Source organism: Thermobia domestica, chromosome 3, assembly GCF_964235325.1.
Source record: "Thermobia domestica chromosome 3, izTheDome1.hap1.1, whole genome shotgun sequence".
Taxonomy (NCBI): Eukaryota; Metazoa; Arthropoda; class Insecta; order Zygentoma; family Lepismatidae; genus Thermobia; species Thermobia domestica.
The window spans coordinates 116,289,738-116,315,922 of record NC_137456.1 but is presented as its reverse complement, the minus strand read 5'-3'; the positions used below and the strand labels follow the sequence as shown (position 1 = coordinate 116,315,922).

Below are 26,185 nucleotides of genomic sequence, written 5' to 3'. Positions count from 1 at the left end.
GTGAGCGCGAGCTTAGTCGAGAGAAGTAAAAGCGAGTTCGAGTAAACACGAGCCCACTTAGAATTAGTGAGCGCAAGCCCATTCGAGGGAATTGAGCGCGAGCCCCTGTGATCGCATGCCCAATTTGGGGAAATGATCGCGAGTCTAGTTGAGAGAAGTGATTGCGACCTCGAGTCCGGTTGAGGGAAGTGAGCGCGAGCCCAAGTGAGTGCGAGCTCAGTTAAGAGAAGTGAGCGCGAGCCCAAGTGAGTGTGAGCTCAGTTGAGAGAAGTGAGCGCGAGTCCGAGTAAACGCGAGCCCACTCGAGAGAATTGAGTGCGAGCCCGTATGAGAACGAGTCCAGTTTGGGGAAGTGATCGCGAGCCCAGTTGAGAGAAGTGATCGCGAGCTCGAGCCCGGTTGAGGGAAGTGTGTGCAAGCTCGAGTGAGTGCGAGCCCAATTGAGGTCAGTGATCGCGAGCCTAGTTGAAAGAAGTGTGCTCGAGTGCAAGCGAGCCTAGTGCAAAATGTTCATCTATGATAGTTGTCTACGCTGTATTTGCATGCGCAATTTTTGTCCATGCGCTGTTTTTGTCCTTATATTTATTTAACTAGGAAGAGTACCTGTCAATTATGCAACTTGAAACACAGTAAAGGCATTTGGGTTGTCAAACTTAAGCTGACTTCTGCTTAACTTCGTTAACTTCTGCTATAATTCTTGACTCATCTTCTGTAGGATGTCTATTAAAATTGTAAACAGTCTGTGAAAGTTGACTTGTAAGACAGAGTAAGAGTAAGACTTGTATAGATCATATTTTTTTTAAAGCACCAAAGTTCACTGAATGCCACATCAGCTTGCTGCAAACAAGTATAACTGATCAGTTTCTCACTAGTATAAATGTTCTCATTACAATGCAAAAGAGGGAAAAATATCATATGCAACAACAATTATATATTACACTTTATTAAATGATGAATTGAAAAAATGTAAATGGAATCAGGTAATACAGAGTAATAGTGTTAATAGTGCCACTTGGAATTTCATCCAAATGATGAAAAATTGTATAAGTAATTCACGTATTAACAATATAAATGAAAAGTAAGTAGTAAATATCTGAAAATAAAATCATGGATAATAAAAGGATTAGTCAACTCTATAAGAGAAAGAGATAGATTAAATCGTTTAGTAATAAAAAACCAAAACAATTTAGAATTTAAGGAATATTACAGAAGGTATAGAAATAAACTTACACAATTAATAACAGAAGTTAAAAATGACTACTATAGAAAACAAATTATATTATATCAATGATAGTAAATTATGGAAGCTAATAACAGATATTATACATAAAAATGACAAAAATATGTAGAAATAAATGAACAAAACACTAAAAATGGTCTAGTAACGTATGCACGTGATCCAAAGTTAATAGTTGAAAGTTTTAATGGGCAGTGTTGGCAAAAAAAAAAAAAAAAAAAAAAAAAGTTTACAAAGAGATTGATGATAAAATAAATTTGAATTTGAATTCCCAAACTAAAGTAGTAAACTATATTTTTCACTCCAATCACTGAACAGGAAATTAAACGCTTCATAAATGAATTATCACCAAAAACATCATCTCGTATAGATGGATTATCAGCAAGTGTATTGAAACATACGAAATTAAATATATTAAAACCTTTGCAGTATATCTTTAACCTAAATTTAGAAACAGGTGTATTTCTTGATGATTTTAAGACTGCTGTAATAAAGCCTATATATAAAATAGGCTCAAAGGGTGATCCTAATAACTATAGACTTATATCAATCCTCAGTAACGGTGCTAAAATGTTAGAAAAATGTATAAAGAGAAGATTAGTTAATTTTCTTGAACAAAGTAAATTTTCTTCAAATCAATATGGATTTCAAAAAGGTAAAAGTACATCAGATACGGTGTACAATTTAACAGAGATTGTTTGTAAAAATGTTGATAAAGCTGAAAAAGTAATTGCAGTTTTCCTAGACCTAGCTAAAGTATTCGACACAATATCACACGAAATTCTCTCAAATAAACTAGAAAGATATGGGATAAGGGGTATATCGCTATCTTGCTTTAGCAGTTATTTGAAAGGCAAAACAGGCCGATCAAATAGGTAGTTTTCAAAGATATTATTCATATGTAAAACAAGGAGTCCCACAAGGAACTGTATTAGATCCAATATTATTTTTAATTTATATAAATGATTTGTGTAATTTAAAAATGGACGGGCCTATACAATCATTTACTGATGACACCTCTCTTATATTTACTGGTAAAACATGGACAGATGTATTCAAGAAAACAAGCAGAAATGAAGGAAGTGAAACAATGGTTTGATAATCATCAGTTAGTATTTATCTAGATAAATGCTGAACAAAACAGGTATATATTTAATTTTTTGTATCAGGGGCCACAAAATTTTTGCATGGTCCCTAGATCAAGTTTTCATATTTTTGCGGAATAAGCACGCCATTGTGAGTAAACTGTTAGTTATGGTTTGGCTACACTACATGTAGTTCTCCAGATATAAGGCGTAAAAGAAAATGTTTGATTCAATGAAATATATTGAATTTTTTGTATCAGGTGCCACAACATTTTTGAACGGCTCCTAAATCGAGTTTTCATATTCTTTTTATTTTTTTTTACTTAATAAGCACATCATACTGAGTAAATTGTTAGTTTTGGTTTGGCTGCACTATATGTAGTTCTCAAAATATGGGACGTACAAGAAAATGTTTGATTCAATTAAATATATTGAATTTTTTGGATCAGAGGCCACAAAATTTTTGAATGGTCCCTAAATCAAGTTTTGGTATTTTTTCGAAATAAGCACATCATACTGAGTTAAATGATAGTTTTGGTTTGGCTACACTATATAGAGTTCTCGAGATGTAAGGCCTAAAAGAAAATTTTTGCTTGAAATATATTGGATCTTTTGATCCAAAAAGGGACTTGAAAATAGGCTAGATAGACTCTATGACCAATTTTCGGTGTTAACACTTTCAAAATTATATTTGCAGAAGATATTAATATATGTTAAAAAGGATAGTAACAAATGGGACGTAATAAAACATACGTATATAACCAGAAATGTGACAAACAAAAATTTTGAAATTAAAGCAATGAGTATTATCAAACATATTACAGAGCTGCGAAGCTCTATAACGAACCCCCACTCCGAATCAAAGAAAGTAATTTCAAACCATATAAAAGGTTAATTTTATAGTGGTTAAAAGAAGCAAAAAGTATTTTAAAAAGTATTGTTAGCTAAAAGGAAGGATTATATATCTCATATGTTACGGTAAGAAAATAAATAAATAAAACGTGAGAATTAGGCTCACACACAAGCATTTGCTTATGTGAGCCATTTTCTATCCTTTCTTTATTCTTTGCATTAGGAATATAAAAATTTCGCAATATAGAAATAAGTGCATTGAATTAATGTGCCCAACAGCGGAAGATAGACATGACTTCTGAATGTCCGAAGTCCTGTCATCTATAAATACCGGGTACGTTAAACTTTGTTAATGAAAAGAATCTAGGAAGTCGATTTCCTTTAGAGAAGTAATAGCACTTACAAATAGGAAATTTGACTTGCTAATTTCAGTAGCAGTTAATTTTTCCTTATACTTTTAATTTATTCCATTAATATTTTGTATATTGTTATTTTTTATAATTTAGTATGCTTATGTATTTTTTTGTATATTCTTTAATATATTGGATACATCCAATACATACAGTTTCTTCTTTCTTTAAATAAATAAAACAAAAGTGGTTCACAATCTAATTCCTATCTTTACCCGCTCGTGTGAGTGCAAGCCCGAGTGACTACGAGCCCAGTTGAGAGAGGTGAGTGCGAGCGCGAGTAATTGCGAGAACAGTCGAGGGAAGTGGTCGGAAGCCCGGGCCCAATTGAGATAAGTGAGCGCGAGCCCAGTTGAAAGAAGCGGGCTCGAGCGCAAGCGAGCCTAGTGTAAAATGTTCATCTGTGGTTTTTGTCCATGGGCTCTTTCGTTTTAACTGGGAAGAGTGTCTATCAATTATGCAGCCTGAAACATAGTAAAGACATTTGAGTTGTCAAACTTAAGGGATTTCTGCTGTAATTATTTCTGACTCATCTTTCCTAAGGATGTATATAAAAATTGTAAACAATCTGTGGCATTGGTTCTCAACCTAATTCATATCTTGACCCGTTCGTGTGAGTGCAAGACTAAGTGACCGCAAGTGCGAGTGATTGCGAGAACAGTTGAGGGAAGCGGTCGGAAGCACGAGCCCAATTGAGGTAAGTGATCGCGAGCCCAGTTGAATGAAATGAGCCCGAGCGCGAGCGAGCCTGGTGCAAAATGTTCATCTATGGTTTTTATGAATGGGCTGTTTTGCTCACGTGGTATTTGCATGCGCTGTTTTTGTCCTTCGCGGTTTTTGTTCATGCGCTGTTTTTGTCCTTCGCGGTTTTTGTTCATGCGCTGTTTTTGTCCACGCGGTATTCGCATGCGCTGTTTTTGTCCTTGCGCGGTTTTTGTTCATGCGCTGTATTTGTCCATGCGCTTTTTTTTGTCCTTGCGCGGTATTGGTTCATACGCTGTTTTTGTCCACGTGGAATTTGCATGCGCTGTTTTTGTCCGTGCGCTCTTTGACCGGATACTCTAAACATTTTCTTTAAACTTCCAAGATCATCATATATAGTAAACATCCTAGTAATGAGAGATCTTATTCGTTGGAGCATTTTGGTAAAATATTTGGGTCTTACGCGCATTCTTATTACACTTTCTTCTTACACTAATCAATATTTGAGTTATGTGTGAAGTTAGAAGCTTTTATCTATCTATTTATTTATTTGTTCAAAATTTCATATATTCTCTATAGTTTCACATATCCTATTTTCTGTTTTTGCCCTCTCAACTTACTTACTTCGTATTTATTTTCTCGGGGAAACATGTAAACTATTCATTGTAGCTTTGGAAAATTCAAAATTGCTAACGAAACTCCAACTGACCAAAGCAGTATATATATTTCAAAAATATATATACTGCTTTGGTCAACCTGTAAATTATTCATTGCAGCTTTGGAAAATTCAAGATAACTATTAAAACTCCGACTGACCAAAGCAGTATATATATATTTTTAATATTATATATGTGTGTTACAGTTATGTGTAATACAGATTTATAACATTAAATATATAGTATATACTGCTTTGGTCAGTTGGAGTTTTATTAGCAATGAGGAAAATAGTATGTTCGTATGTTTCAACTTGGAAGAAGTTTTCTTACTTATATCTGTATTTCCTTTTCAGAATCCAATACGGAATAAATCTACACCAGAAGTTGAACAAGAGTCAGACTTTGAAACCGAGAATGATGAAGTGAGTACGGCTACTTCACGAGCAAGTGGTATTCACGATCAAAATACAAAACAGTTGCAAGACCGCCTTCAAGAAAGTAATTTAGCCAGTAGTTATGATACAACAAACAGTGTGAATAGAAAGTCGCTTTCTCAGGAAAGCGATACAACAATACAACCAAAAAATGAGAATATAGAACAAATCGTTGACAGTATAAAACACGTCGTGTGTGATTTGTTGAAAGAGAGCGATGGATCTTGTAATTCCAATAATAATCATCGCGTGAGTGTAGCAAACAGTGGTGAGATCATTGCACCATCTGATGTCTCAGATAACACAGATGACGAAGCTACCCCTGCTAAAAGACCTAGAATATCAAGTGGTTCAGTGAGAACAAGATCTATGAGTAGAGTTGGTGACCTACAAGGAAATACGAACGCGCCCGAAACTTCACAGCCAAGGTGAGTTGAATTTCTTTTAACAAATTGTAGGACATTTTCATAGAACTTTATTATTATTATCATTATTATTATTATTATTAGTATTATTTAACCTTGTGAAAGACAGGATTCTGGTCACAGTCTACATTCTCATGACAAATTATGAGTGATTAACAAATCTAAGTTGCAACCATCTGAAACAGTAAAACTTCCTAGGTAAAAATCAGTTACCTTGTACATCATCATTATTCTTAGAAACGTCATTATTGCAATTGTTAATGAGTTATATTTTTCTGGTATTGAAATACTGAAAACCATATCTAACAAAATATTTTATACCTCTCCGATGAACTCAAACCGCTTCATTCCGTTTTACATCACTCACAACTAGCACAAAACTTTTCCCTAGTATACAATACTAATAGCCTACTGGAAATTGTTATTAATACTGTTTGAAAATTGTATTGATATTGTGGAGTATGCTCGAAATATTATATAATTTACTTTCGAAGGGGACAAAAGTAGAGTGACCCGTACAACATTCTTACTAATAGAAGTGGTCCCACTTGAAAGAAAGTTTGAGAGATTGTGGTTTCAAATATTATTTTATTTAATTACTCTGTTCAGTGACAATGAAAATACAGGAACGTGATGTAAGGTGGAATAAATGAGCGTGATGAAAATTGATTTTCTGTATGGATGTTTAGAAAATTCAGACAATTTGGTTTTTAAAAGAAAATTTAAATATACGCGTTATGAAAAAGTATAGCATGGCCGGGTAGTTGTGTTTTGATTTTGCTTATGTCGTGAATGTTTCATAACTTATAAGGACTCTTTAATTATTCTTTGTGTTTCAATATGCTTTTTAAATACATTTGTCCTGTTAACTCTGAGACTGTTGTATACATATGAAAGAACGCTTTTGTAAATATGTTAAAGCATGTATAACAGAATTGTTCTGTGTTAATACCAGGGGCGGATCCAGGACAGACTTCTGGGGGGGGGGGACGTGATTTGTAATACTGCTATAATCCGCATCTGAGAAGGTTGCAAGGCTATGGAATTCGGTCTTAGCGACCCTTCCAGCTGAGTTTCTCCACCTACTCCCGGCTGTGAAGATTTTTTACAGGGTGGCCAGTCTTATATCTAAATTTCGTTCTAGAAATCACAATTCAAAGAAACAAAAAGATGCAAGTGGTGGAATAAATATTAAATGGTTAAATATGATGACGTAATTACGTAATTTAATAAAGGTAAAAGTAGTTCCAATTACCCCAGAAACTGAATCCATTATATGAGCTAGCTAATCCGTAATAGCTTATGGTTTTCACTCTTTAGTTTCTATGTATATACTATGTGATCAAAAGTATCCGGACATCTGACTGTAAATGACTTTCAAGTTCGTTGCACCCTCCATCGGTACAGCTGGAATTCAATATGGTGTTGGCCCACCCTAGCCTTGATGACAGCTACCACTCTCGCAGGCAGACATTCAATCGGATGCTGGAATGTTTCTTGGGGAATGGCAGCCCATTCTTCACGGAGTGCTGAACTGAGGAGAGGTATCGATGTAGGTCGGCGAGGCCTGGCAAGAAGTCGGCGTTCCAAAACATCCCAAAGGTCTTCTATAGGAATCAAGTCAGGATTCTGTGCAGGCCAGTCAATTACAGGGATGTTATGGTCGTATAACCACTCCGCCACAGGCCGTGCAGTATGAGCAGGTGCTCGATCGTGTTGGAAGATGAAATTACCATCCCCGAATTACTCTTCAACAGTGGGAAGCAAGAAGGTGCTTAAAACATCAATGTAGGGCTGCGCTGTGGGAGTGTCATGCAAAACAACAAGGGGTACAAGCACCCTCCAAGAAAAACATGACCATACCATAACACCACTACCCCCGAATTTTACTGTTGGCACTACACACGCTGACAGATGACGTTCACCGGGCGTTCGCCATACCCACCTTCTGCCATCGGATCGCCACATTGTGTACCGTGATTCGTCACTCCACACAACGCTTTTCCACTGTTCAATCGTTCAATGTTTACGCTCCTTACCCCAAGCGGGGCGTCGTTTGACATTTACCTGCGTGATGTGTGGCTTATGAGCAGCCGCTCGACCATGAAATCCAAGTTTTCTCACCTCACGCCTGTCATGGTACTTGGAGTGGATCCTGATGCAATTTGGAATTCCTGTGTGATGGTCTGGATAGATGTCTGCCTATTAATATTAAAACCCTCTTCAACTGTCGGCGGTCTCTGTCAGTCAACAGACGAGGTCAGCCTGTACGCTTTTGTGCTGTACGTGTCCCTTTACGTTTCCACTTCACTATCACATCAGACACAGTGGACCTAGGGATGTTTAGGAGTGTGGAAATCTCGCGTACAAGCTTCTGACACAAGTGACACCCAATCACCTGACCAGGTTCGAAGTCCGTGAGTTCTGCGGAGTGCCCCATTGTGCTTTCCCACGATGTCTAATGACTACTGAGGTCGCTGATATTGAGTACCAGGCAGTAGGTGACAGTACAATGCACCTTAGCCTCCCCGCTGGTCTAATATCTAGCACGGGGCTGTGGTGAGCTTGGCCCTGGGTTCGATTTCCGGAGGGAGAGCATTTAAATTTAAAAGCACTTCACCTGTTTGATTCCAGCTTAAAATGTTGATTCATGACTTATATGGCCCCGGTACTGAAAAGAAAATATTTCAGTTAAAGTCCCGCGAGGAGACGGATGATTAAGGCAAATGAATGATATAATAATTGGTGGAATGAGAATGTGGGAGGAAATGGGAGTATCCCGTGAAAACACACGGGCACGATGTTATCCACCACAAGCTCAATTGTTCGGGGATCGAATCAGTTACGAAGTTCCATAAGTGCTATATAATCGGTCAAAACACGTACGTAATCTGAGTTCTTACTTCTCGCTCAGATACGATTCAGCTGCTAAATGATTGATTAGCTGATGATGATAATGATTTCCAAGAATAGTTCTTTAATCTTTTGCAGATACTTATTTACTAATAAAGCTTCAGATACAGTTGTGAAGTCATTTACACTGTAAACAATGACACATAATAAGTTGATAAGTTGATTTAGAACATAATAAGTTAATTTAGAAGGGCGTCTGTTAGATATTTATATCAAGGCGTTAATTTCATTATTCACCTGATGTAACTGAGGGGACAGTTATACCTGTTAGATTGTACTGCATTCTGTATAACTCTAGTCCTCTCTCTCTTAGTTTATAGAATGCGAAAGTGCAGATTAATAAAGGTACTATTATGATTATCACTATTATACATTAGTATCACTAACCTTGTTATTCGTTGTTACTATCCGACACAGGTTGATCAAGCTGTGAAACGATGTATCACTATCAGTTGTTTGTTCATCATCATCCTCCATGCCGCCTAATGAAATTTTGAAATTGTCCGTAGTATGTTCTATTAAAGCATCTCGTTCCCAGTAATAATTTTCAACGTTTATAATGTGCCTGACGAATCCTTTCCAGTCCGCGGGTGTCACCCTTTGAAAAGCGTCCTTTGTTACTTCTTCCAGTCTTTGTAATGAAAAATCGCCTGTAACATTACTTTCTTGAACTACCCTTTTTATTTTAGCCCAAGCAAATTCTATGGCATGTAATTCACACATATAAGAAGGCAAACGAAGTACCGTATGACCATAGGCTTTCAACATCTCGTCAACTTTAAATATATTTTCGGGCGGTTTGTGCTTTTCCAGTAACTGAAATAATTCAAACTTTTTCATATCGTGCGAGAATAACACTTTATTCCGCTGAAGCCACTCTATCATCGCTTGTTTCACAGCGTACTTCGTAGGAGCGTTATTCACTTGAACACTGTGGGAGGGAGCGTTGTCCATGATAATGACACTTTCTTTCGGCAGGTTAGGCACGAGTTTTTCATTTACCCATTTCTCAAAATTTTCGAAGTTCATTTGTCCATGGTAATCTCCAGTCGCTATACCTGCTTTAAATATTAAAATTGTACCATCAATGAAACCACTTTGCGAGCCAGCACTTAGTAATATTAAATGGTTAGAGGAACTGGTGTTGGTCAACACTCCCTGAATAGATTCACTTTGGCAACATTTATTAAATGTTAAATTATTGTCTATCTACGATTCGTCAATGTACACAATGTTCCTTTTCTGGGACCTATACATTCGGATTGACTTTAGATATCTTCCGCGCCACATGACAATGTTTGGACGTTTAATGAGTATCTTTTACTTCCACATTTCTTGCATTTAAATCCCATATCGCGAAGCAAACGTCGTAGTGTATTGGTACACCATGGAAAATTGATTTTTTCTCTGATGGCCACTAGCTGTTTCGGTGCTGTTGGTACTTTTCGCTGGTCTACATAGAAATCCTGAATGGTATCTCGTATCACTCGTTTATCAAATTCATCACAATGAAATTTATGTTCTTTAGAACGTGGTAGTTTCTTACCTGGAGTAGTTAATGAAGATTCACCAGCTTCACGTCCCTCTTTCCGAATTTTAGACACACTCCTCACTGATATTCCAGTATAGCTAGACACCCACAAGCTGGGTAGGCCCGATAAAACAATAACATAAATAACATTTAATGTACCAAAAATCTTTATAGTCAGAATTCAATTTTTCTTATTGATTTAAACAAAAGAAACTACCAGATTTTAATTTAAAGAACTTTCTTCGCTATATTTGTAACACTGTTTAGAGTTAAATTTATGTGCATGTATACATAGTAGTTTTTGTTGTTTTTGTTTAACAAGAAAGAATGAATATTTATATAAGCAAAAGTAGACTATTATTTATTATTGATATTATTAATACGAGGGGAATTCAATAAGTAAAGAGACAAATTGCTATAGCTCAATAAAGATTTATTTCAATCTTTCAAAACTAAGGCTATTTTTCAATATAATCACCCTTTACAGTTATGCATTTGTCCCATCTTTCTTGCAGCTTCCTAATTCCCTTGGCGAAGAAATCTTTTGATTTACCCCGAAGCCACCTTTGCACCGCTGCCTTAACTTCCTCATTGTTAGCAAATCTTTTTCCACGTAGGGCGTCTTTGAGTTGTCCAAACAGGTAAAAATCAGATGGGGCGAGGTCTGGGCTGTAGGCAGGATAAGGTAAGACCTCCCAACCCAATTCTTGAAGCTTATCTCGGGTCAGCTGGGCTGTATGAGGGCGGGCGTTATCGTGCTGAAGAATGACTCCTTTTGACAAGAGTCCACGGCGTTTGCTCCTGATACCTGGTTTAACTTTGTGTTCTATTATCTCAGAATAGTATAGGCTATTGATAGTTCGCTGATCTTCAAGGAAATCGCAATAGATTGTACCCTGTGAGTCCCAAAAGATGGTCAGCAGCACTTTACCAGCGGAAGGTTGAACCTTGAATTTTTTGCGAACTGGAGAGCTAGTGTTTTTTCACTCCATACTTTGCCTTTTGGTCTCAGGGTCGTAGTGATGGATCCAGGCCTCGTCGCAAGTCACTATTCTTTCAAAAAAAAAAAAAAAAGCGTCTGCTTCAATCAAACTTCGTTGCGTTAAGGCTTGACAAATGGAAAGCCTTGATTCTTTATGAGCGTCATTAAGCTGTCTGGGAACCCATCTGGCACACGTTTTTCTGTACTTTAAAATGTCCCTAATGACATTGTGAACAGTTCCAACACTTACTTGAACTTCCTCAGCTATCATTTCAACAGTAATTCTTCTGTTATCACGAATAAGTCCGTCAATCCTCGATTCCAACGAAGAACCAGAAACTTCCACTGGACGTCCACATCGGGGTTCATCACCTACCTTGTTCGGCCACTTTTAAACCGATCAACCCACTTGTACACATTCACACGGTTCATACAACTGTTCTGCCGTGTCGTGACAAAACGCTGTAACTTTGGCGAAGAAGTTTTGCGAAAATGAGCCTTAAAGTTTTCACCCGAAAATGTGATCTGTATCGTGTAGAAATAGTGTATCTTGACTTTGGAAACACGTGGTTACATGTAATGTTACGTAAATGCATGTTGTGTGATTAAATTTGGTGAAAATTGATTGGTTGACCATTATTGCCTAGTTACACTGGTTCTACACGATACAGATCACATTTTCGGATGAAAACTTTAAGGCTCATTTTCGCAAAACTTCTTCGCCAAAGTTACAGCGTTTTGTCACGACATGGCAGTGTTACCGTACTGTCTCAACACTCCCTAATTTCACTTGGTTTTACACCTTCTGCGACTAAAAACCTAATGACTGAGCGCTGTTCTTCTAAGGTGCAATCTTCTAGAGGACTTGCCATGATGAATTGATATTTTTGAAGTTATGTTGACATAAAATTACGAAACAGCAGATCAGAGCATATCCCAAGGTTGCCAGCTAACACCCCTGAAACAAACAAAAAAAATTGATTAGTGTTAAAAATATAAACTTTGTCTCTTTACTTATTGAATGATCCTCGTATTATTATTATTATTATTATTATTATTATTATTATTATTATTATTATTATTATTATTATTAAACAAATATTTATGTGGAGGAAAACATGCAATGTGTATTAATAGAATATTCCCATTTAGCCACACTACAATTATTTTGAAGTGCAGTTCATATTTGCTTTTTTCTGGGATTTGCAGGGGGATGAGGGGAATTTCCTATTCACTTGCTGTTTTCATTTCCTGCATACTTAAAAAATGGAGGGAGAGGAAAACTAACTAGATTCTTACAGTAACTGTCAAATTTCGTGGATAAGCATTAGTTACTTGCATCTCTCACTTTAAACTAAGTACAATACTGCGTTTAATTAATGCATCACGTGAAATGAAATGTTCATGCTCAGAAGAAACTTCATTTGAATTGACGCAAGATATTTAATATTGTATTGTACGCAGTGGCATATTTAAGGGGTCGTTTACGGACTGAAGCACCCACCGAAATTTTATCGCAACTTTTTTTTATTGTTTTATATATATTGGAAGACTTTTACATCTAACTGGGAAGGCGAAAATACCGGAGTTACATTGTTGCCTGAAATATGCGTGTAAGGTGTCTATGTTCAGGTTTCTTGGTACGTTGAATCGAATAAAAGTATTATCAGTCAAATAGGATAAAAAGAAATGTTTAAAAAAAGGGTTGCCGTCCGAATTTTCCAAACATTTATAATTTTTACAATTATTAACCGATCGGAACTGTATGTGATATACAGTATATAAGGCGTACCGGTTTTCGTTTTTTAAGTTGAAGATACTATTTTTGCTTATTGATCCATTCATTGCGTTTAAATATATGTGACACAACTACATACTGTCGTACTTACGTTTGCAACAATATGTGTTTGTGATTCATCTTATTTAATTTGTTTTTCTATAGCACTTTTGCACAGATTCTAGCATTGTATTTTTGTTCACATAATAACGTTTCTGTTCCTTTGGCAATGTAATTAATACATTTTTATATCACCTTTTCTCATTCTCTACGAACTAACGACATGATATATTAGCATGTAATATCATAAAATTTTGTTCTTCGTGTCATTGGCGTTTGTTATTCCTTAAGCCCCTTCTTTTTCCGGCCCCGGATAAAAGCTACGCCACTCACCTCAATATTCAACACCACTTTTATTCTACCGTGGTGCATCTTTCTTAACGTTTCAACGCAGTTTTCAAACATATTCACTCGCAACATAGCCGAAAATTCGCAACATATCGGAGCACCAACCTTCCCCTTATTCCTCTATATCTCCGGAACGGTTGAGATCGAGGGTTTTCCCCCTCTAATGGGTTTAATTGTACACAAAAACACTTCGTTTGCGCATAAACTCGTCCACAATTTCGTGTCACACTTCAATCGGTTTCCTCGTAAGTCTATTTCTAATATCCGTCCAAAGTAATTTCATGCTTGAGAATATTATTTCGAAGTCTGCATTACAATTCGATATAAAGAAAATATAAAATGGGACGAACACTCCTTAAAAAATTGTGCATACTTTTCATCATCAGATACAAGTTGCTGAAGTTTTCCAGACTAAATTATTTCCTTCAGTAAACAATATTCATCATAGAATTCATCCATGATGAAATCATCAATTTTTAACTTTCTATCAGCAGATAGCAAAGAGTCAAGTGAAGGAATTTGGTTCTTTAAATCATGGTACTAATAACTTATTTATTCTATCTTTATTCTGACAACCTTGAAACTTTGTTGACCTGCTTTATTAATTAGTCTCTAAACTAAAAGGAGGATAAAAGCGCGTCCGGCTTGGGTACAAAGCCGGACATCAATTTTTATGTCCAAAAGCCGGACGTCAGGCAACCCTGGCTATAGTCCCTATAGCCCTCCCCTTGGATCCACGCCTGTATATATATATATATATATATATATATATATATATATACAGGGTGACCGCGTGACTATGTTACAAAATTTAAGGGATGATTCCTGACACGGAAACAAGAAAAAAAGTTCAAATAAACTTTTGTCCAACGTACATAATTTCTGAGCTACAAGGTGCCGAAAGCGTGGGAAAATGACATTCAAAGCTCTATAGCTCGACTATGGTGAATGATAGAGCTAATGCGGCATGGTCACGTCAAAGACACCGAAGCTGCTGTATTCAAAAATGCTTAGGTCGACATCGTGCAATTCGTGCACAAGGGATTCCCCAAAGGAGCGTAGGGCTTCCCCGGATAATCTGTCAAGAAAGATGGGTCGAAAAGGATACGGATGAATAGCTGTCTCAACTGCTAGCAATAATGCGTCTGTACTAAGTCGATATCTCGCACAAGCACAAAATGGCGAACAGTTTTATACGTGCCATGTGTGGTTGCATAGCGCGCACTAAATAAGAGTGGGAAAATATGAAAGGAAAATGTGAATAAATTGGTGCAAATGGTAAATACATGATATTACGCTGTTCTATCATTGAACAGAAGCTTTTAATAAAAGGTAATAGTCATGAAACGTACTAAAATGTTGTAAAAGGATCACACTATTAAAGTCTTTCTTCCATGTATTGTTGTCATTGAAAACAAATAAACAAAACTGACCGAAACAACCATAATGCAAAAGAGGTTGTTTCCTAAAAACAAAAGTCATAAGAATGGGAATAATGTCTTCAATCAGCATTTTACAGCAGGATTGAATGCAGCCAAGAACATAATCAATTACCTGTAAACGAGACAAATCTCCCAGTTATCCTACAAGAGGTGATAGACATGGCGTCCCTCTACTTCAACACAGGCGTTACAGCGTCGCAGTAAGTTCTGACGCATCCGCTGTAACAACCCAGGATCTGTTCTTATAATATCACAGGCAGCGAGTATTCGTGCTAATAGTTCTTCTGTGTTGTCTATAGGCGTTTCATAGACAAGTGTTTTGATATGACCCCACAAGAAAAAATCAAGTGGAGTCAAATCTGGGGAACGTCCAGGCCAATTACAAGGACCGCCTCTTCCAATCTATCTGTCACGAAATGTTTGATTCAAATATTCTCGAGCACTAGCTGAAAAGTGGGCTGGGGCGCCATCATGTTGAAACCACATCCGTTTATGAACACCGAGAGGGACATCCTCTAATAACTCTGGAAGTATGTCTCGCAGGAATCTCGTATACACTGGTGCAGTTAATCGTGGTGATAGTAAATATGGACCTATTATCTGATCACTGATAATACCCGCCCACATATTTATGGCGAATCGGTCTTGGTGCCCCTTTCCACAATTGCATAAGGATTTTCGTCTGCCCATACATGACTATTGTGACTATTAAATATCCCGTCTTTCGTAAAACAAGTTTCGTCGGTGAAAAGCACGTAGGAAGCAAACCGCGGATCAATTACAGAGCGTTGGAGAAACCACTCACAAAACCGAACGCGAGGTTGAAACTCATTTGGACGTAAGGCCTGAATCCTCTGCGGATGATAGGGGTGTAACTGTTGCTCGTGTACTACTTTCCAAACAGTATCTTGTGCTACTCTCCTTTCACGTGCTACTTTCCGGGTACTTACTGTTGGGTCTCGGGCGAAACGATCAAGCACTTGTTCTTCAAAGTCCGGAGTCCTTGTGGTTCTTCGTCTTCCTTGGTCGTAGTATTGAGGTTGTCCCGTGTCTCATAAGCGTTGAAAAAGTCTGGCAAACATAGTATGGGCTGGATGTCTTCTTTGTGGATACTTCAGTCGATATAACCCATCAGCTTCTCGACTGTTGCCATTTGCTTGACCGTATACAAATATCATGTCCGCAAGTTCTGCTGTCGAATACTCCATTTGATCTCACATTCGAACAAGCAAAGCACAAACTGCACTAAGGAACTCGTACGCTACGAACAAACCACATGAAGAATGACCTTCCACAACGCTTTCTAGTAGGGTTGTGTTATACTTTCCTTACCTTCGATTGTTTTCTACGACAGAAGGAAGAACAAATGCTTGTGATCGAACCTGCAAACTGTGGCGTACTTCAGGTGATAACACCGTCTATGAAAACAAAATATCTTCTAAACGATAACAATATGACGACATGTTAAGCATTCTAGACAAAATCTCGGAATCAGTCCGGCAAAACATCGGAAGCAGCGACTAAAACAAACGTCCTGATAAATTGTTTTTTCTTCTTTTTCAACGTTCGGGTAACGCACATTACGGCTAATGATAAGAAACTGATATTTTACTGTTGTTCTCTGGCAGTGGTCACATTAACATGGGACTGCGGAAAAATCCCCGTCTCGTAAAAAGTATCCTCGGCTCGTACCATCAAATAAAATAAGATTTCTGTCTGGAAGAAAGCACCCATATCCCCCGGTTTTTCCCCTTAGTTTTACTTGCTTTCAATGACAAAACTACATGGAAGAAAACAATGTTAGTGTGATGTTTGTACAACATTTTAGTACGTTTCATGATTATTCCCTTTATTAAACGCGTCTATACGTACAATGAACAGGACAGTGTACTATCATGTATTTACCATTTGTACCAATTTATTCACATTTTCCTTTCATATTTTCCCACTCTTATTTAGTGCGCGTTATGCAACCACACATGGCACGTATAAAACTGTTCGCCATTTTGTGCTTGTGCGAGATATCGACTTAGTACAGACGCATTATTGCTAGCAGTTGAGACAGCTATTCATCCGTATTCTTTTCGACCCATCTTTCTTGACAGATTATCCGGGGAAGCCCTACGCTCCTTTGGGGAATCCCTTATGCACGAATTACACGATGTCGACCTAAGCATTTTTGAATACAGCAGCTTCGGTGTCTTTGACGTGATCATGCCGCATTAGCTCTATCATTCACCATAGTCGAGCTATAGAGCTTTGAATGTCATTTTCCCACGCTTTCGGCATCTTGTAGCTCCGAAATTATGTACGTTGGACAAAAGTTTATTTGAACTTTTTTTCTTGTTTCCGTGTCAGGAATCATCCCTTAAATTTTGTAACATAGTCACGCGGTCACCCTGTATATATAAAAATCTTAACAAATTAGTTATTACAAGATTTTGAAATATATGTCTAAAATCATGGTTTAAACTGTTCAAAATGTTTAAAACATGTTTTTTTTTTTTTTTTGGTTGTGTGTGTGTGTGTTTTTTTTGTTTGTTTGTTTGTTAGTTAGTTAGTGTTAGTGTTTTAAAACATGTTTAAAACATTTTGAACATCTTTTTCATGTTTTAAACACGTTTTGTTGTTGTTTTTCTTTTTTTTAAACTTTTTTTCCAACCCTGCGCTTAAGTCGTGAATGATAGCTTGCATTCTCCAACACTGTCACGCATTTCTTATCAGTTGGTAAGTTTTTATGAGATTGTGCTCGAGCCAGTTTTCAAAAACCTGCGCATTCATGTCATCATGAGAGTCCCATTTTGAATCGCCGGATGTTTCTAGCAGAAAGAAAGAAACAATTCGGAATCCATCCTTTTGTACTCCCTGCGTGCAAACTCATGATACACTTCCCTCTGGATTCAGGAGTTTTGAGAAAACAAGAGCAAGAACCGTCATCCCAACCTCTTTTCAGCACATCGTGTGTATCGAACCAAGTTTTATCTACATAAACAATCTTGCAACCACTGTTCCTAAGCTGATAGTTTCAACAAAAACCTAAAGCTCCATGCAACTATTCTAGCCGATTCCATAGTAACTCACCTTTTGTTCAAAGTACGGAATTTAAAATCTGATTTCCGCAATAACACACGTAAAGTAGTTCTTTGATATGGGAAGTGATCATCCTTTCGAAGTTTAGATAATATTTCGTTCAAAGTGGGGCCTCTCCCTGCAGTAAAATAATGATAAATTTTGCGCTTAACAATGGGACAAATGAAATTATCGATTTTTGACAGTTTTCTTCTTTTATTAGCCGATTTCTGTGTACTTTTGGGACCCTCGATGCACCATCGTTCGCACTGTATGCGATGAAGGTCTAGAATTTGTGCGGTTACAGTGATTGCACCCTAATTTATTTTTGTTACATAATTGAAATTGAAAGTATTACACACAAGTTTTTGCGACTGTTTACAAAGAGTTCAAGTTGTTTGTTTTTTCACTTTCCTCGGAGTATATTCGACACGACAGTCCCGAATTGATTTCGAGGCTTTTAACACTACCGTTGTCTTCACTGAGACTAGAATTATAACCGCAATCTCCACCAACACAAACGCTACGGTTCGAATCACAGTCATCAGTTACATCGACATCAACGTTATTCAAAACAGCATTATTGTCGCCATTGAAATCTTAGCTCAGTTCCCACGGCCTCCACATGCTGAAGATCACAGGAAAGTTTGATCGGATAAAAGCAGTGATCGATATTTAAAAATGTTGGTAAGAATTAGCAGTCTGATCTCGCACTACACTTTACTGAAACTGAACGACTAGCTTAAAATTTATTTCAGATACTAACAGATATAAGTTTCTGTCGGTTATGCGTGGAAGTGTGTAAATATGTTGTGGTCGTGCTTTGAAAAAAAAAATCTAATACTAAAAAAGAAAAGAAAGCTCTTCATTTTATAAGCTGTAAAAAGTTAGCGTGTTTAATAGAGGACCTTTTTCACCCTCGATGTTCGGTCGAATGAGTTTTCAAAAGTGTTTTTTCTATGTATAAGACGGGATGCAACGTTTTTATGTAAAGGGGTTCTTAATTGCAATAAAGTTAAATATACACACCATTAACCGAGGATTGCCTAGGGAAGAATTTCGACGCGAATTCAAGAAAGAGAAAAAATATGTAGTGAAACGGATTAAAAATGAACATTGCCAAAAAAAAAAAAAAAAAAAAAAAGCGAAGAAAATAGTCACTAACCATCAGATCTTTTTCTATGCAATACACCCTGCTTAACAATTTGAAAAGACATACAGCAACATTGTAGAACACTGACGAATGGGTTTCGTCAGCGGGAGGTTGTCTGTTGGCGTTATTTAAGTGTTGTTTTGTGGTTTCGGGGGGAAAGGGAAAGAGCCTTTGAGATTCTGAAACTGTATACGAGGAAAGCGAACAAAGTTTATCAGTTTTTGGTCAACTGTTTGGAAACATTGGAAGGATGCTTTTTTCACATTTACTTCCTGGAGTCAGTAGAAATTGAAGTGCGAAAGAATCTAATTTTCGCATCACTGAAAGATATACACGGTGTATAAACCTATTTATGACATGAACTTGTTTTAGGAACATGTAAACAAGTAGCAAATCTCTCGCGTAGGTCAGCTCCATGGTTGATCAGCTCCCCAGTGCTGATATAAATGTTATTCCATGGGGACAAAATGTGATCATTGCTTATCATATTTAAACTCTTTTTGGTTATTATTCGCTTTGTTATCCCTCCCATCCCATCACAAGCATTTTTTCCATGACAGGACGCAAAAATGCCACTCCGCTTCAAGACCAAAATCGTCTTTGTGATTACACAAATTGATGAGGTGTTTCCCATTCTTATAGTGACTTGCAGCCTGATCCGTATAGTATATGATATGTGTCACTGACAGGACATGTGCCTTAACATCTTCAATCAGATGACGATGGAAGATGTGTACTGTTGTGAAGGTATGCTCTAATTAATTATTGATAATACACTGACTTTTAGCTTTTACATTACCTCCATCACTTAGTTTATAATAGTAAACAAGTGGGTGAAGCGTTGCATGTTTGTTCATCCAATGAAAACTTTGAATATCGTCTTGAATGACAAATGAGAAGTTTTCTGAAGAATCAGCTAAAATAATGCATTCATAGTGTGAAATACTTTTTTTTTTTCTGCAACAAAAGCAGATTGTATTTTAAACAAGTAGTGGTGTGACTTAAGATTTCTGAGTTTTGCTGCAGACTCCTCAAGAAAGTCTTCTCTTGGTTTCACTAGGGTGATCATTTCAGCACGATCTATTGTTACCCATTGCTTGTAAATAATATTGTCAGGGATGTCGTCTGTGAACTCTCCGTGAAACAGTAGTTGAAGTAGATTTTCAGAATCTGGACACTGCATGCCGTTATCCATCATACATTGTGAATTGTTGAGATCACATGTCAACAATTCAAGCAAATCTTTATAGTCCACATTTAACATAGCACCGTCGATCATAACTTCACATTCTGGTGATATACGCATACACATACAGAGAATGTGTTCCTCATGTACCAGCAAATACACACTACTTAGGTCGAGTTCACAGAATTTCCATCACTTAATTTTACAGTCTGAGTTTGTCTCCTTAATTGTAAGAACAACTTGTTCAAGCTACCAAGTAGTAATTGCTTCTCCTTGTGAACTTCTCCTTTGTGATCTTTCCAGGATGGATCCTACTGTTTTCTTTACTTTTTATGAAAATCTACAACCTTCTTCACAGTACCTTCATCAATAGTTTTACCATATCTTCTGTTACATACATTTGGCAGTATTCTTTGCGTTTTCGTTAGTTCCTTAGCCAATTTAACTAAACGTTCTAAAATATTAAACCCAGGGGTCATTCCACGCCAAATCATCACAAAAAAATGTACTTTTCAACCCGACCATCTCCGATTTACATGAAAGTAGGTGAAAAGTGAAAATACATGAAGTTATATACACACGTAAAATTTTACCCCTCACTGATGTACGATGTCCATACAGCAGTGTTACCAACTTGAGAAAAAGTGCAAAATTTGACCTCGGGTGCTCTGCAAAAATAAATCATAACTTCGCTTCTAATTGAGGTAGAAACTTCATATTGGTCTTATTTTGAAGCTAAAGGGGCATAATATCAACTAAAAATAGTTACAGTTCAAAATATTGTATTTTTGTTTTCAAGGTCAAAAGGCGTAACCTTTGACCTTGAATATCTCAGAAAATGTATCTTGATTTTCATTGTAGAAAAAATATAATTAACAGTAAAATACCATCTCTTTTTGGTATAAATTTCATTTTGGGAAGGCTATGGGAACAGGAGTAAAAACAAATAAAAAGTATGAGTGTGGCATTTTTTTTTTTTTTTTTTTTTTTTTTTTTTAATTATGGTTTGGCGTGTGAAATGACACAATAGTAAAGTATAATTGCACCAAACATGCACAACACAAGTTCACACTCTCCCTTTATCATTCTCTAGGTGCACTGCTAGTCTGCGAAGCAAGCTCAGTCCTGCTCAATCTTCTGTGAAGGGCAAAAGTGATTAAAAGACTAGTGCTTCCGTAAGGAGTGATAGTTCGCAGAAGTGCATGAAAATGGCCTAAACATTGTGTTCTTGTGGGAGCCAGTGTCTGCTTTACATCAAAATGTTAAATTATTAGTGGACGGGTGTAAATTAGGCAAGCTAATGGAAGACCACGATATTAATTTATCCACGTACCACCACTATTTGGCAAATATGATGTGCAATCCAACCAAAGTACAGTGTTGGTTCCAGCAATGTAGTGACTGTGTCGGATCCAATAATGTAAAGACAATATTGGAAAACGTACTAGAAGACAATGCCACTGAAACTGTTACCTGCAAGCAGTGGATTACATCACAAATATGCACACTTGAGACATTTGTCAAGACCACGACGAATTCATAGATTTATTTATTTCTAAGTTGATACAATTACAAATAAGAATCTGAAAAGAAAATCAATAAAATGTTAGAAAAAATGAGAAAGGGCCTTGAAGAATATGGGATGAAAATAAATGTTAGAAAGACAAAAGCCATGGTGATTGGAACGAAGGGGTCTGTGTCAAATATAAAAGTAGGAGAGGAGAAAATAGAACAAGTGAATAGTTTTCGATACCTGGGTAGTATTCTTAGTAATGACATGAAATGCGAACGTGAAATAAAAGCAAGGATAGGAATGGCGAAAGAAGCCTTTAAAAGAAAGAAAAGTCTGTTTTGTGGGACCTTGAACAAAGAGTTGAGAAAAAGACTCATAAAATGCTTCGTGTGGAGTGTTGTACTGTATGGGGCGGAAACGTGGACATTACGTAAAGGTGACGAAAATCGACTGGAAGCCTTCGAAATGTGGGTGTGGAGAAGAATGGAAAGAATTAGTTGGGTCGAGCGGAAAACGAATGAGAGAGTGTTAGAAATGGTGCGTGAGAAAAGAACACTTCTAGATATTATTAGGAAGAGGAAGAGAAACTGGTTGGGACATTGCCTAAGAAGAGATTGTATCATGAGGGACATCCTAGAGGGTATGGTGGCGGGAAAGAGAGGAAGGGGGCGAAGGAGACTACAATTAATGGATGATATTAAAACAGAAAGATCATACGCGAAGACGAAAAGGTTAGCGGAGGACCGTGGAGCATGGAAGCTTCTCAGCTGCAGCAAGTAACCTGCCAATAAAGGCAGAATACCTATGATGATGATGACAATTACAAACACACTCTTTCATTTTTGCACAGCAATCAACATACTTGAAAAGCCTAAGAGATAACATACAGGTGGGTGAAATTATTGTGTTGTGTGATTTTGCTGAAAATTATTCGTTCATACTACAAGACGAGGTACAGGTTTCTACTGGAACAATACATCCATTTGCCATTTACTACAGAGAAATGTCTGCAGGGAAATTGGCATGTACAAATTTAGTAGTTATTTCAGATTGTTTGCATAGCTGTACATACGTTTCAAAAGTATCTCACTCAATTTCTGAATATTCAACAGGATATTCAACATGTAACTAAGATATATTATTTCTCAGATGGGTGTGCAGGCCAATACAAAGCAGAAAAAAACTTTTCAAACCTGGTACGCCACAAATTTGACTTTGGGATTCCAGCGGAGTAGCACTTCTTTGCCACATCACATGGCAAAGAATTCATATGACGGACTAAGTGGAACTGTCAAGAGACTAGCCGCTAGGGCAAGTTTGCAACGTATCTATACTGATCAAATTATGACTTCACGACAACTGTTTGAGTGGACAAAAGACAATATCAAGAATATGAACTTTGTATATGTGTGTCAAAATGAAATCCTGGAAAATGGGCGGATGCTTCACAGTCGACATGAAGAAGCAAGACCAATACCTGGAACTCACGTATTTCATGCTTTCATCCCAGGAACAAGGAATGAATTAGTAATAAAGAGGTTTTCAACAGACACAACCAGTACTGTGCAGGAACCAAATAGCCCACATGAAACATTGCCGTTGGAGGAAATTAAAGGTTTTGTGACTTGTATCTATATTGATGCCTGGTGGTTAGGTTGTGTCATGAATGTAGATGTAACATCACAAGAAGTTTTGATAAATTTCCTACATCCCAAAGGGCCATCACCATCATATGTGTATCCTCCCTATCCAGACATATTGAACATTCCAAGTGAACAAGTTCTCACTAAGGTTGATCCACGTACTGCAACTGGGCGAACTTACACATTAACTGCTGTGGACACTCAAAAATTCAGAAGAAGCACTACAGAGGAGGGGGCACTAACTTGTATTTTGCTGATAAGTTTTATTGCGTGTTGTATACAGCATTACATTTCATCCTTCTACTAGGTACGTTCCATAAATAAATGTTAAGGTATTCAATTTAATCTGCAGTATTATGTTTTCAGGAATTTTTTTTACTCCTGTTCCCATAGCCTTCCCAAAATGAAATTTATACCAAAAAGAGATGGTATTTTACTGTTAATTATATTTTTTTTACAATGAAAATCAAGATTTTCTGAGATATTCAAGGTCAAAGGTTTTTGACCTTGAAAACGGAAATACAATGTTTTGAACTGTAACTATTTTTAATAGATACTATGGCTCTTTAGCTACAAAATAAGACCAATATTAAGTTTCTACCTCAATTAGAAGCGAAGTTATGATTTATTTTTGCAGAGCACCCGAGGTCAAATTTTGCATTTTTCTCAAGTTGGCAACACTGCTGTATGGACATTGTACATCAGTGAGGGGTAAAATTTTACGTGTGTGTATAACTTCATGTATTTTCACTTTTCACCGACTTTCATGTAAATCGGAGATGGTCGGGTTGGGAGCTGTGATGATTTGGCATGGAATGACCCCCAGCACTCGCCATTTGTCTTGGCCACGATTCGGATAGTAAGCTTATTATCTACACTTGTTCTTCTTTAGCAGCAATAGTACATTTCTGTTTCAGTTTTTCGATCAGAACATCATATTCTTCGGTAATCACACTGAATGCATATTTTCTGTCCGTGATTCATCAGCAACTTCAAACCTTTGCAAGCTTCTAATCAATTGTTTTAACTCTGTTAATTGCTCTTGGTCTGTGTTCAATACTTAACTTTATTTTCGAAATAGGTGATACACGTACTTTTGAACACGTTGCATTCAAAACGTCAGCATTGTCATTCCTTATTCATAAGCATTGTCTTTGTTTTTGTTTTTCTTTTGTAGAGCACTTTTATATATATATATATATATATATATATATATATATATATATATATAAGCATGTAGCACATGATGATTTTCCAGGAGTCAGCTCTACTGCATAATACTTTTCCTTTAGTAAGTGTGCACTCGAAATTTCTAAAAGTCGTTTAGTTATTTTTATTTTTCAATGGATTTTTAGCGGGTCGCAACACGAATTACCACACAGATGATACTTTCGAGGAAACTGCACTTCATGGTAGTTCCATATGTTTACAATGCCACTGCTTGTTCGCATTATCAGAAGACTCTTCTCTTCACTGAAGTCACTAACTGCTATCATGCATCTTGATACTGGCCCATGCACACTTACATTCTTCACCAATTAATTTACCTACATCACATTACCTTTTGCCACTAACGAACTGCATTATTGATAGACAGATCTGCATGAACACAATCGTCTCCTTGCGCTGTACGCATCTGACCGAGGCACTAATGGTGAATTTCCATATGCTGCATGCCTGAACAGATTTTGCATGTTGGAAAACGCAGCCTGCTAACTGTGTGTTCATATACATGTGATGTTTGCTTCTTAATAGGATAAAACTTGGTCTCGTGTGTTTTGTTGAACCCCTCTGTAAATTATTCATCCACTGCCTATTGATTGTGATGTCTATACAGGAAATTTTCGGTTATCTGTACTTCTGGCTATGCTTATTTCTAGGTATAACTTTGTGTTAATAAAGATACTTATAGTCAAATCTAAAACTTCTAATTTTTGGTATAGATTATAATATCATACAGACCTGTTATGTTGAGGAATTGTATATTTTTATCAGGACTCCCACTAGAGATATATACCTGTGCAACACACACTTTTTTAACTTTTCTGATTTTTTCATAATTTGTGTAAGGAAACTGGTTGGGACGTTACCTGAGAAGAAACTGTGTCATGAGTAAAGCCCGGAATTACTGGCAAAATGCCATAAGTGCCATTATTGCAATTTTCATATTTTCAGGAAAAGTGCAATTTCACAATTTAGAAGCAATTTGTTGCCATTGTCACAGGTTTTCTCGTCCACTACTCTTTATTTACTCATGAATGACAGCATACCACAGATCTGAGTCGCTCTTATCTGGCCAAGCGATCTCGGTGTCTCATAATAACTGGTCTATTCCCATTGTAATGTGACAAGTGGATGGGCGGGAATGCTAGTGCGTATTCAGTTCCTTGGAATTTTGAAGCAGTGTTGGAATGACGAAGATTCTTACTTTCAAGAAGTAGCCAGGTGGGCAGTTATTGTGAATCTTAGGTGTGCGTGATACAGTACTGGTATTTATGTGCGTTTCAGTATTTCAAGATACCGAAAGTTGGTCTTTCTAGGCAACAGAAGTTGGAAAAATTTGTGAGTGAGTTCGGGCGTACTGTGTTTTCAACAGACGGTTCTGTACTGTTTTGTAAGTTATGGGAAACTGTGATTTCCGCTGAAAAGCGTTATTTTGTAACACACCATATAAGCATTGAAAACACAATTCTGCAAGGACACACAGATCAACTGGTGAAAAGGTTCAAAATCTTCTTGGAACAGTCACGAATCCCGCTTCGCGTAC

At 37.0% G+C, this 26,185-nt stretch overlaps 1 protein-coding gene across 1 annotated transcript in view; it reads left to right on the top strand.

Moving 5' to 3' along the window:
* Positions 1–26,185, top strand: part of LOC145680676 (uncharacterized) — a 79,000-nt gene that overhangs the window by 36,367 nt on the left and 16,448 nt on the right. Inside the window, exon 3 of the mRNA XM_081751539.1 lies at positions 5,296–5,804. Coding sequence (XP_081607665.1) covers positions 5,296–5,804 — 509 coding nt within the window. The remainder of the gene's footprint in view (positions 1–5,295; positions 5,805–26,185) is intronic.